This window comes from Pleurodeles waltl, chromosome 8 (assembly GCF_031143425.1).
Source record: "Pleurodeles waltl isolate 20211129_DDA chromosome 8, aPleWal1.hap1.20221129, whole genome shotgun sequence".
NCBI lineage: Eukaryota > Metazoa > Chordata > Amphibia > Caudata > Salamandridae > Pleurodeles > Pleurodeles waltl.
Window position 1 is genome coordinate 1,274,597,078 of NC_090447.1, and position 14,133 is coordinate 1,274,611,210.

Consider the following 14,133-nt stretch of genomic DNA (forward strand, 5'->3'; position numbering starts at 1 on the left):
TTGAATTTGGCTCTCACATTCACATTGATGTTTATCCCTATGGAAATGACCTTTTCTGGATTTCTCTAACATGTAAATTTGGGCTAACAAGGTAGTAAGCAAGAAAAGAGATTCCTGTAATCAGTACTTTGGAATATCAAATTATGGACGCTTGGGCCAGTGTGCTTCAACAATTAAAATGTGATTTACAGTTTTATATAAGCTGTTCATGCATGTTTCCTTGATTTCTCTGATCCCCATTGCATACCTATATATCTTTCATCACTGTCATACCTCCTTTCCGTTCTGCATCCTGCTACTCCTTAGGTAATTTAGATCATGATCTACACCATACTATGTACAAAATCCAGCTCTTTGTGTGGCTCTAAAGCCCTCACACTACATGAACTATATAACTGCATCAACTATTTGCAGTGAAGGCTGGTTTTCCTGAATTCTCAGAAAGAGGTTGCAGCGTATATGTTCTTTTGAACTCTACAGCGCTGTCATGATTGGCAAACCGTGCAGGCATGAAGGAATAATCTAGTTGCACCTTTACTAATCATAACAAAGTTAGGTCCTCTGGCCCCTCGTTTAAAGAAATATGGACTTTGTAAGTTGATGTACAAGAATGGACTAACAGCTTTTTAAATGGAGGTGTATAGCACTCATTACACTGGAACTATCCACTGTGGGAATAATGGTTGACCAAAACCCATATCCATGTGCACATTCCTGCTAGAATATTTGGAAACTTATCACCTCATAGGTTCCTCCCAGTTGATTGATTGTATGAGCTGCACAATTTCATCATGTTTTAAAATTTGAATAGCGAGCCTCTCAATTCCACAAACGGTGTTTCAGGATTCCCAGTATTTTTTCCTTAATTGCTTGCATTGTCTGCTAATGTTAAGTTATTTTGCTAGTCATCTCACTTCTTGCAAACTCCTTCTTCAGGAGGGCTGTACCCTTAGTTCCAATCCTTGTCCCTCATTCCTCCTTGCAAATTTCTAGGACATTGTTTGAACACTTATTTACATATATATAATCGCTGGCCTTTTATTTTAATATGCACTGCAATTCATGGGTTTCATCACCTTATGCTTAATCATTAAACACTAATTTTTCATCTTTATTGTGGTTCAGATGCAGTACAGTGTGCAAGAGAGCGTAAGAACACCACTAAGAAGTTTGTCTTACTATTTATATTAAATATTTGTATGTCTAAATAAAAGAACCATAGCATTAAACAAACCAACAGTAGCCATCAATAAATAGTAAAATCACATGTGGAATATGAACTCATGTACAATTTCATGATGGCATATTTGAATTGCAAGAATTCAGGGACAACCATATTTATCCTAGCTGAAAAAAAAAAAATCAAAGAAAGGGATGGAGGGCAGAGTAGGACAGGAAAGGGGTAAATGCCCAAAAATATAAAGTAGCACATTAAATAAAATATAGTAACTAAGAACAATGCAGTGAAAGAAAATGCTAAAAATAGAGGTCAGGGACAGATTGAATGAAGGAATGAAATGATCATAGAAGCTTAACACCTTCATCATCAATTTTAAATTTGTTGTATTGTGTAGCGCTTTCTGATAAATAAATTCTGTTACAGGTAACCTCATTGAACATTTGAAATGAAAGGCAATTAACAGTAATACATTTAAGTGTAAAACAAGCAATATATGATCATTTTAAATTTCTTTCCCAATTTATAGATATTTTTGGTCTCAGTTTTTTTAAAATTTTGGTTTTGTTACTTAATACAACCAAGCAAAAAAAAATTGCATTGGGCCTCATTTCTATTTCAAGTATCCGAAGAAGAGTGTTTTTCTTGAAATCATTGTCAAACCATGGTATGTGCATTCTTAATCCTTTCCAGATCATGTACTTTGTTTGATCTTATTAACCACAAATTATAATGTATTTGTGATGCCTTCCTATTTTACAGCACTCCACCCACATAAACATATTTTACAACAGGACAAACTATCAGTACCAATGCCCTCATTATGGTGGTCACTACAACCTCGGCGGTCTTTTAAGAAGACCGCTGAGGGACCGCCGTGCGGAAAATCACCAGTAGTGGCGGTTTGCCGCTCGGCGTATTATGACTGTTGGCTGCCCTCCGTCGTTTTTCCGACGGAGAGCCGCCAACAGCCATACTGGCGGGTGGTGGGGAAGTGGAGGTTGCTCCACCTCCACCGCCACGCCAACAGAATGCCGCCGAGCTAATCACGTCCTGTGGTTGTGTGTGTGTGATGTGTGAGTGTGTGTATATATATCTATATGCATTTGTGTATGTGTGTGTACACACACACACTCACATATATATCTATATATATATACACAAGTATATATATATAGATATATATATATACTGTATTTATTTATATTTATATACATATTCAGTGAAAAAGCCACAGGTTAATGTGATATTATATTACATTAGGTGGTTACAGTGACAAAGTTACATTTGGTGCTAAGAAACGTTATATTTTTAGAAAAAACTACACATTCAATGGCAAAACAAAGGTTAAGGTGGCATTATATTCAGGTGATGAACTGAGGCAAGAACTAATGTTAAAAAACCTTCAAACAACTGAAATATGCCAGATAATGTTTAGCCACCTACATATAAATTGTGTCCCCAGTATGTCACTCATGATAAATGTACCCAATCCTCCATGTATGCTCATTCCCCCATCACCTTTTTTCTTTCTTTCTTTTTTTGTAGCGGGATTACATTACTATCAGTAACTTGAACAATATTCTTTTAATCTAATGAGTGACGCCATCAAATATGTCACTTGACATTTCATTGGTTATACTTATTTATGCATATGCTTTTCTGCTTTGCTGTAATGTACTGGATTTTTTACAGGTGTGCTGGAGCTTCCCAACGAAGAGCTGTTCTGGAACGACTGACACATTGCAAAATGGATATAGAAAATGAAAGTGAAACAAGCCCCAAAGTGATAGATCATTCGGGTACAATATCACCTGACACAGAACATACGGACAATGGAACAACAGCAATGGAGCAGATGATAACCTCAGCATCTCTTAATTTTTGGCCTGATGAACAAGGCTTTGACAACCCTGCTTTTGAGGAAAACACAGTTGCAGACAGTAGGTGGTGTTTACCTTCTTTTTTGTTTCATTTGCTGATGTTTCCTTTCTAACATAACCTCTACATATTGGGCCTTGTGTTGGAAATGTGAAGCACAGCTACTTATTACAAATACATTTGATCATCTCTCTTTTGCCCTTCTAAAATTACCTTCAGTCTAACCAACAAGTTCCAATGAAAGTCTAGTTTCCAAACATGCTCAGAAATGTGTTATGTTAAGCATATGAGTTAAGTAGATGCCATACTAAATCAAATAACCCAATTATGACTTGATAAATAGCTGTAGAAAATACTCTAAGGTATGCAATCATTTACAAAAATTCAGAAGAGGAGATGAAATGTTGCCAGTCTGTGCTGAAGAGCTATTTTGTCTAAGATCCAAAGAACAAATAATAACTTATTGAATAATTTGCTTCCAGCATCTTAATCAATCCAAGATTACAATGCCACTTTGCATTGTATTTATAAATTGTTAACCAAAAGATCTTCCTAACATATTACTTTGATTCATGGATCCTAGCTCTAAATATAGACTAGAAACAGGTTGTCCTGATCACTTCGAAGCTTTTGGGTTTGGCCACCTAACGAAATACTCACATAAACAGCAGGGCAGAAAGTTAAACTAATATGCAAGCAAATCAGTGAGATAGGTGACCTAACAGTGCAACCTCAGTATGGATGAGCTATTCAACAGTGTCTGTCCAATTTTCAAATGCGCTAACAATGACCCTGCCCCATAGAAGTTTATCATGCTTACCCAGTCCTTATGCTATAGACTAATGATGTTAGCAAGGAGAACGTATAAATTACATTTAACAAAATACAGGCCATTCTTTAAAGCAATACAGGAAGCATCTTTGTAAATATAACTAAAATAATCAAAATGATATCCCCCTCACTAAGGAAAACCATAAATGTTTTGATGTGAGAAAGCTGAACTTGATTATTAGCTGAAGTAGGCAGTAGGCCTCTCAAAGTAATAAAGGCACTATTCGTTACTAGGTCCAATTAGATCTCAATCATTTAAATCTCAGCTCAACCCTTGTTAGCTGTAAAATAGAGCAGACAGACTTAATGTAGGAGAAAGGTGTAAAGCGTTTATCAGTGCCTACACCGTTAAAAAAATAGAAAACATAAATGGAAAAATCCAACTCCAATATCTAAAATTAGTACACATTTTAATCTTCAGAAAGACACCAAAACAATAAAGATCTGATGCAGTGAACTAGAGATATGATTTTTCAAGGTTTTAGATGTTCCTAGCTCCAGAAAGTACAAAGTGCCAACAGAGGGTATCTGATCGTGGTAGACTGGATCAAAGACAAAAGATAAGGTTGACTGCAGTGGAGCGTGGGTCAGATACAGGAACCAGGTTTGGTCTGGTGGAAAGTTGTACCTTCTGACTTAGTTTCTGGAATGGAAGTTGAAAATCCCCAACAGGGCAGGGCAGCAGGATGTGGCCGAGATGGGTTCCACAAGGCCAGGTAACCTTCAGACGAAGGTCAGTGAAGCTGTTCACTTTTGGCTAGAAAGCTCTAAGTGGGATACATTTGAAATTCACACCCAAGGAAGGTCCCTTGTTGACTGGATCCTTTTGGCATCTTTACCTGTCAAGATTTCTACATTTGGACTGTGAAACGTTTTTGTAAGTCATGATCCTTTCAGAGTGGCAAACCAACAAGTTGAAGCCGACCACCAATGCAATGTCAGTGACTGCAGCTTGGCAGCGGCTAAACGATTGCCTCTGGTTCTTTTGGGAAGAGACTTTGAAAATGTGTCCAAGTCCCAGCTTTTAGGGTAAGTCAAGAGGTGTACACTCTGACACTTATCCAAGGGATTCAGGGTCTCAGGGCCACCTTTTGAGAGGGTGGGGCAGAAATAAGCCACCAGCAGAGACCGCTGGGAAGTGGTCTGCTGGCATTTGAAGCAGACAGTAGAAATAGTCACTATCTTGTGAAAAACTCAATGCAGATTCTGAAGGAACTAGCCACCTAACAACAGATCTCAAATACAGAATTCTGCAGTCAAATCTTGCAAATTGACATTACCATATAGTTTCATAAAGACATGGAATACCATAACCTTCTTCACAACTGCTAATCAGGGTTCTAACAGCAACTCCCATGCAAAAAATAAATAACGTGTGTTGATCAGCTCTGATTTTAACTTTCAATGACACCTTCAGTGTCCCCCGACAACCTAAAAAAAAGTTCAGTAATCAAGGGCAACCATTTTCATTGTTTTTGTTGCATAAAGTCCTCCGAGTTGTGCAAACCAAGTACTAGCTACATCACATATGATCCTTGCTATTGTTCTGCCTGGAATAGTGTGAAATAATTTAAATGGGCTTCTTCAAAATACTCATCGCTAGCCTAGGCTAGGCTAAGCACTACCACTGTGCCTTTACATGAAAAATAAATAAAAGCAGAAATTAAAGAACTAGTGGTTCAATTCACAAAATGTTTTTCTGTCAGTTTGTCTTACCCCAAACTTAGATGTGAATCACTACTGAATATTTAGTCCTGATTCGGAAAGATGTTTTATTTTTCTCTTTTTTAACTTGAAGAGTGGGTATTACACAGCGATAAACAAAATATATTCAGGGAGACCAAACAAACATTCAATGAAAAATATCAAAAACAGTATGGGTAAATTATAAAACATTAAACTAGTAGATTGTTCGCCACTTAGCACAGAGCAACATCTTAACATATTTTTATGAGAGGATGTTTGCATTGCTGATGTTATGATTCTCCAGGTGTGACTTTCTGTCTTTTTTATCCATTTGAAACTTTGCTCCGTTAATTCACCTCATCCTCATATTGTCCCAAAGTTTTTCAAACTTATCCTAAGGGGACCCTAAAGTTGTTCCAATTTTTCCAATGCAGCAAGGACTGAATACGATGAGAGGTCTTAGACAGCTGAAGTGTGTACCAATATAGAGAAATACTTCCCTTATGACATAGGTGGTCCAGAATCGGAGCATATGGGTATATAGAAACTAGACCAATCACATAATTTTAAAGTGTTGGTTTCCTTCTAGGAAATCTGGCAGAGAGGTTTGAAATTGCAAGGTATAACCCAATTGCTGTTTCTGAAGTGTGCGTGTTTGTAAAGAAATTTGTAAAAGGCTGTCTAAGGATAGAATTTAATCGCCATTGTAGTTTCTAGTTTAATGTGTCTATTTTACCTACGTTTTTTAAAATTTCCCCTTTAATTTTCCTTAAAACATTGGAACATGGCCAGGTTATTTTTCTAAACCAATAGCTTTGCTGGAAACTCTGGGTGAATTTTCGTTGGAATGTATATGGCTAGGTTACTCTCTTTTTTCACTGAAATTCATCATGACTCTAAAAAAGCATAGAAAATTGAGTTTCTCATCTTTCTTGTGCACCTCTTGTTTGAATAATAAACGTGGTTGGTCTGCTTTAATATTTAGGTTTTTGTGTGAGCCCTTAATTTAATTGCTTTTTTATCCAAGATACATTTTTAAGTTTACCATTCAAACATATACTTTGAGACTATATTATTGGCCTTATTCCAGACCGTTTTGTGTCATTTTTCAAGTCTTTAATTACATTCTCTATAGCTTTAATCTAGTGCTGTTTCTTACTAAGTCATTTCTTGAACACTGAAGCTTGGTTGATCTGCTTTTCTTTTGTACTTTTCCTATTTGTGGGAACCTACAAGTCTTGAATTGTAACTTGCATTCCAGAGGGTCAAATTTTAGCCTCTGATTTGTGTTGTTTTCTTTGTCTTAGTCTGCTAAGATTAGTTGTTCAAGCACCTTTGTTGTAGTTTAACTTGTATGGATGATATTTAGCTTCAATCTTAGGTATTCAGTCTGGCGGTCAGTTCGCAGAAACTTTAAAAAAAATTTAAATTCTTTATCGCAATCAGTGGTAAAGGCATTCCAAAATAAAAATAGGAGAAAATGTGCTTTTACACTTAGGGCCTCATTATGACTTTGGCAGTCGGACAGCCACGTTACAGTGGTGGGCGCAAAAAGACCATCATGTTGGCAGATATACAGACTGCCATATTATGAGTAACACAGCCAGGACTTCCAAAAGCCGGCCATAATTCTGACACTGCCAGGACACTGAAGGGCAGGAAAGAGGCGGTTCAACCATCAGCACCACCAGCCCACCAAAAATCCATCTAACTGATTACGACCCACAAATCACAATAGCGGTTCTTCCAAGGCAGAAAACCAATGGCAGTGTGGAACATGGCGGTCGGCAGTCACCACAGTAATACACAACACCACATTGGATAGTTTGAATTCCCCAAGCTAACACACATCCGCACACCCGGCACACCTACAAACTGCACTATAAAACACACACCTTAACACACCACAATCCCTTACAACCAGAACGCCACACACAGCAGGATAGAGGTCGCTAATTCAAATTAAGAATCATAGATTAGGCACCCCTCCACACTTCAAATACCACTCATCCCACACCTGCACAACATACACAACACACAAATTTGTACCCTACACATCAGACACCAGCTGTCACCCACTCACAACAAAGCACCTACACATCATCACCCGTTTTTAAAATTTCTACATTTTGTCCATCTCCTCCATTTCCTCACAATAACATCCTCATTTCACTGACGATGAATTGAGAGTCATGGTGAAGGAAATTATCAGAGTAGAGACACACATATTTGGTGCCAAAGGCCAGCAAACATCTATCGCCAGGAAAATGGAGATGTGGCAAAGAATAGTCGATAGGGAGAAATCTGTAGGCAGCTATCTAGGCACAAGGGAGGACATCAGAAAGAGATTTATCAAACTCATGGAGAAGGTACATTCCATGGCCGCCAGGCACCAGCTGGTGGTCATCAAGGCTGGCGGTGGGCCCCACGTCCTTCCCCTCCGAGCTCTTCATGGGAGGAGAAGGTCTTGGCTATCCTGCATCCTGTGGGCTTGACAGGAATACTTGGGGGAGTCAAATCAGGTAAGTCACAACCACAAAAATGGCACTCAAAAGTTATGTCCTGCATGCTCACTGATCACCTTCTGATACATTAATAGCCAACCCACTCATCACCCCTGTGTCCAACTATCCGAATACCCCTGTCTGTCATCCCACATGTCAACTAAACTCACCTGGGGCCACAGTGTCTTTGTATGGCGTGGGTAGTACACGGACTGACAGCTCTACAACTCCCAGTAGGCACTGTACCACTTTAAGAATACTAGAACAGTGTACCACAATGACAAATGCCTTGCATGTCAGCTAAACAATCGACTATACCCACCTGAATGCTCCTCAATTGTACAGTCTATGGCAATGTCAGCAATACTATGGGAATCTGGCAGTACAATACCACCAACACAGAGTTACAGCTGTGTCCTCAGATGAACTGGCCCTGCTACCTCCCATCACCTATTTAAGTATGCTCACCTGGGTAAACACACATATATGCAGTGTGCTGTATTTGGTGTAACCACACACATATGGGCAGAATGGAATGGAAACACCCAAAATAATGGACAGGTCAGTGTCCACTTTAAAATGTGCAGCTGTCTGGTGACTCAATACTGAAATACTGCTAACTGGGAGGTAACATGAAAAATAGCTACACAGCAGACAAGATATGAGTCAATGAACAGACATCCAACTGCCAAGATACCCTAACATTCTGTAGCAAGGTACATGAGATATGAATTCCCTGTATCCTATGTAGCTGTTCCCCAGATTTGAAAGCAGGTGTCTCTGTCATATCAGGGGATCAGGCTAAGCCTTTCTGTACATGGCTCAATGCATATCTAGCTGTCAAAGTTTGATATCACATGTAGCATTACAATCTGTAACTGTCTGTTCCACTTCTTCAACAGGTCTACATGTCATTGGGACCATAGAGAGGACACCTGAGACAGGCATTTCCCCCCCTGGAAGAAGCCCTCAGTGAGGAGAGTACTCCTGGATGTGTGGACAATGAGGACAATTCTGGCCCATCTGGGATACCTGGTCAGTCGACAACTGTCAGACTCACCCTGCCTACATCAAGTCCTCCCCGCCTTGTTGCATCTACATCCCAAGCAACCATTCACCCCCAAACTTGTGCCACAAGGACAGTTACAACCATCATGCGCCCCAGTACAGGTACCGGAGTCACAACTATAAAACCCTGATAATGAAGGACCTGGCTCCAGTGGCAGTGGGCAAACTATGCCAAGGGCACAGGCGAGTGGGGGTAGGGTGCATGGGAGGGATGATGTGGGGGCAGCAGCTTGATGCTCCTAGGGATACAACTGACCAGGACACCTTTGCCAAGTTTTGGGAGCTTACTGACAGTCTCAAAGTGTGATGGGCCAAGTATTTACCATGATGGGGGACATCAAGCAGCTGCAGAGGGACAAGCATCAGAAAGTCATGCAACAGTGGGAGGCCCTCAATCCCAACATGGCCTCGCTAACAGTGGTGCTGAGAAACATTAACACCACTCTGAGCACGGTATGTCCCCAACACCAGACCCCTTCCATTGGCCATGTAGCATCTGCCCCTTCTACATCTGTGGCAGCCAGTGAAATGAAGCTATGCCAGGGGAAGGACATGCCTCAGACACCCCTTCCTCTGTAGTTCAAGAACCCCTGGCAAACATGGTTGTCTACCCAAACAACAAGGAGGAGCAGATGCCAATACTACAACCACTTCCAGGAAGTGATTCTCTAATGATTGTTTCCCCTTGTGTGCCACTGATACACCCTGTCGACGACCCCTATCCATTTTTCAAGGAAAGTAGGACACGGGTCTTCAGACTCCTAATGCTGTAGCAGCTGACTTAACCATGACTTTAACCTTCACTTTTTGCACTTAATTGCTGTGAGACCATTCATAATATTTCCTGTGCACTTGTAAATAAACACAACTAAACCACAACATATGTTTGAGAGTCATATCTCATCTATTTAGACAAGTAAGCTCTGACATGTCTCTCTTACACATGATGTACTCAAATATAGCAAATGTGGGAAATGACAGGTCACATGTACGGTTGATTCTGGGTTCCATGCATACACAATGATACAACAGGACATTAATCAATCCCCATTTATACCACAGTGCTGTGCATAGGCTGACCACATGCCAATGATCACACAGTGAAGTACAACTCCACAATTTTGTGCTTCAGCATAGGTGTTGTTAATTGACATCCCACAGACCACTGAAGTAAGGGACATGTCCGACTTTGTTTATCTGAATAGACAAACAGATTGAGGCAATGTGTCATCAGCTAAATCCTTATCACATACCAATACCATAGCTACCAAATTAACATAGCCTATAATACAGACAGAGGTCAGTACAACTGTCTCCAGGCAGGCAGCCTTCCACTTACCATGGTCAGGTATCTGTAGGAATGCTGCTCACCTATGTCAGTCTTGACACACATGGACAGTGTGCTGCCATGAGGAAAAACAGTGCCAGCTACATACAAGTATCAAAACAATGAGAAGGTTGAGGGAATGGATTGCACAGAAAGACATGTGTCATAGACACAAGACCACACACATTACACCATTGGACCCACATACCATGCAAACATGTCTATTGTGTGGGGCGGAACACTGCCATCCCACTGTCCTGACTGCCTGGGCATGGCACTCAGACACCACCAATATAATGTCATACAGTACCTGGATCATTCTATGTCCACCTCACATGTCAGACCTGCCAAACCCACCAGTCAGTGTCACAATTCAGAAATTTCCACGTGAGGATGACATTATAAAGAATTCTGGAAAGTAAAAATGTAGAAAAATACGTTTAGGCAGGTAATGGTAAACATGACCTAGGAATACATGTCCCAAATACAAGGTAACTCTGAATATGCATTGTGACAGGCACTAACGAAGGAAATCACCACCCTTGTCACAACTCCATGTACTATTTTGCATGACACCCTGAGCTATGTACTGCTAAGCAACTAGTAACCTGTCTGATGGTCATACGAAAACCCTAACCCTAACCCACCCAATACACCACTGAGTCAATCATTTCATAGAACAACACATACCTACAGTCAGTTGAAGTACTGATTGATAAGATAAGCCCGGATGTCTCCACCTTCATCCTCATCACTTGTCATCCTCACTTGGCATTTCTGCATTCTCACCAGTTGGGACTGCTGGCTCTCCCTCATCTGGGATGTATGGGATCTGAAGTCTCAGGGCGAGGTTGTAGAGCATGCAGCAGGCCACAATGATTTGACACACTTTGGTGGGTGAGTAGAGGAGAGCTCCACCAGACTTATCAGTGCTACAGAATCTTGTCTACAGGAGCCCAAACGTCCGCTCCACGACACACCGTGTCCTTCCATGGGCCTCATTAAAGCGTACTTCCCCTGGCGTGGGTGGGTGGGTACCTCACTGGTGTCAACAACTGTTTGGGTAGACAGAACCCCATGTAAGGAATCATTATATGTGTGCAAAAAATAACCTTGGATATTCTTACATTTGGCAGCACACATAGGATACTGGCTCACATGACATAAATGACTTACTGCCAGTCAGGCCCTCTCTGTGTACTGTTGTGTCATCATCTGTGGGATAGTGCTGTTCCGCATGATGAAGGTATCATGGACTGAACCTGGGTACCATGCACATACATGGGAAATGTAGCAGTCCGCCAAACAGACTACTTGGACATTTATGGAGTGGAAATTCTTCCTGTTCTGATACACATGTTCACTGCCATGTGGAGGAACCAAGGCTACATGGGTACCATCTATAGCCCCCAGTACATGTGGGATGTGTGTCAAATCATAAAAATCTGCCTTCACATGGGCCACATCCTCACGTTCTGGAAATCTGATGTAGCTGTCCAGATGTTTCAACAATGCAGACAGTACAGCTTCAAGACCAGACTGAACATAGGCTGGGACATCCATGCAGTTAGGGCCACTGTTTTCTAGAAGGAGCCTGTTGCCAGGAAGTGCAGCACTGACATGACTTATACAATAGATGGTATGCTATTTAAATGACAGGCAGGCATCAGATCTGGCTCCAACTGATGACAGAGATCCATGAATGTCTGCCTATCCAGGCGGTAGATCTGAATCACAAGACAATCCTCCATGGTCTGCAGGTCTAGTGGAAGGAAAGCTGGAGGTTGTCTGCCCATTCTCATTCCAGAGTAACTATGTGAGAGGAAATAAGAAAGTACGCCTATCAGTCATTGTGTCCTTTGTAAGTGCCAAAATATATATGCCTCATATAGTGATCAGACATGTCATATGATAGAGTACAAACATGGTACACAGCACATACCTATGGAAATAATGGCATTTTCGTGAAATCTCATCCCCTCCCTTCAATTCTAAAATGGAAATTTAAACACACGCCTCAGCGAATCTCTGTGATATTGACATCTGACTATGCTTTTTATCAAAAAGCAAAAAAACACTATCTATACAATTGCCAAAAGGGTGCTGACTGTGCCACTAAAGATACCTTACAAATATATTATCAGCATGACAACATGTTTCTTCATTTTGACTATTCATACATGGATTGTCAATGGCAGAACTCAAGACTATGTGGTAGATATGTTTCCCACCTTGTGAAGCATCAATAAAATAACTTTTCCGACCATCTAAGGTGCTTAAAATGGTGACTGCCTGACCAACTGTACTGAACAATAGGAAATGGCCTGCGACGGCCAATGGAAGTCGTCATTCCCGTAGGCGGATACTACAGCAGTGGACATTGACATTGGAACACATTGCTGCCTTTGGCGGTATAGGGACAATGGTGATGTCTGCTGGGGGTGACGGTCTCTTACGTGGCAGACATGACCACCATCTCATACTTGAGTCCTGACACTGCTACCAGTAAGACCTCCACAGCCTGAGCTGCTGTGTACTGCCTCAGGGAGCAATCATGCCACGTTCTACATGTGATAGGGACCCTGCCTTCTCACCCAAGGAGCTTCAGAAGCTGGTGGAGGAGGTCCTACCCCTGTATGAACAGCTCTATGGTGCACCAGAGGAGCAAGTAAGTGCATCATGTGTACATATGTCTAATTAGCTCGGGTTTTCGTTGATATGCTAAACCAAGGCTGATGGGCAATGCTCATGATTGTGTCCTTAAAGTCTTTTGGGTGCAAAAGCTGTACTAGAATGGGCGACTTTCTGGTCATGTACATATGTTTGGTGAGAGTGTTAAAGTCCCGAGTCATTGTGAAGAGTGTGTCATGTATGTTCCCTGACCCACCTTGTGACTTTTGCACAGGGTTACTGGGGCTTTTATGCCATGCTATGCCTGATAAATCCCATCTTCATATGTGTTTGGTGTCTGGTCATATGTGATAACTTGACTGCTGGTGTTGTAGAAGCATGCTGTCTGCCTGTTTTGAGCTCACTGATGTCCTCACTGTATATGCTCTTCTATCAGTGGAGAGGATGTACAAGACTGTCTGCGTTTGGCTTGCTGTACTAAGTTGTATATATTATAGTGGTGGACATGTGAACATGGCATTCTTTCATGTCTTTGTCATTCATGCAGGTCAACCCCCATCAGAAGAAGGGGATCTGGCTAGCCATCGCCAAGAAAGTGTGGACCCTGGGGTCCTCAGCCGGCAGAGCACCCACTGTCAGAAGAGGTGGGAGGATCTGAGACGCTAGGCCCGGAAGACCGCAGAGTCCCAGCTGGGGATGTTATCCCAACGAGGACTGGGTGCCCATCAGACCCTGACCCCCCTAATGGCTCGCAATTTGCCAGTGGCCTTCCCAGAGTTGGATGGTGTTTGAAGGCAACACAGTAGCCACAAGGGGGTAAGTTTAGATATAACATGTTTGTCCCTTTAGCAGATGATTGAGTTATGCAATAGAATGTTTGCTCTGTCAACACGGTAAGTGTAAAGTTTCAAGATCTCATGTGAACACATTGATGTACAGTAGGTAGGTGTGGACATTCAAATGTATTTTGGTACATGTTACTGTACTATGTTGTTCCCTCAGTACAATGGCACATAATAGTGGACATA

At 41.3% G+C, this 14,133-nt stretch overlaps 1 protein-coding gene across 1 annotated transcript in view; it reads left to right on the plus strand.

Moving 5' to 3' along the window:
- The window catches only part of LNX2 (ligand of numb-protein X 2), a 200,065-nt gene that overhangs the window by 116,882 nt on the left and 69,050 nt on the right, over positions 1–14,133 (plus strand). Inside the window, exon 4 of the mRNA XM_069202212.1 lies at positions 2,873–3,120. Within this exon, the coding sequence (XP_069058313.1) occupies positions 2,873–3,120 (248 nt within the window). The remainder of the gene's footprint in view (positions 1–2,872; positions 3,121–14,133) is intronic.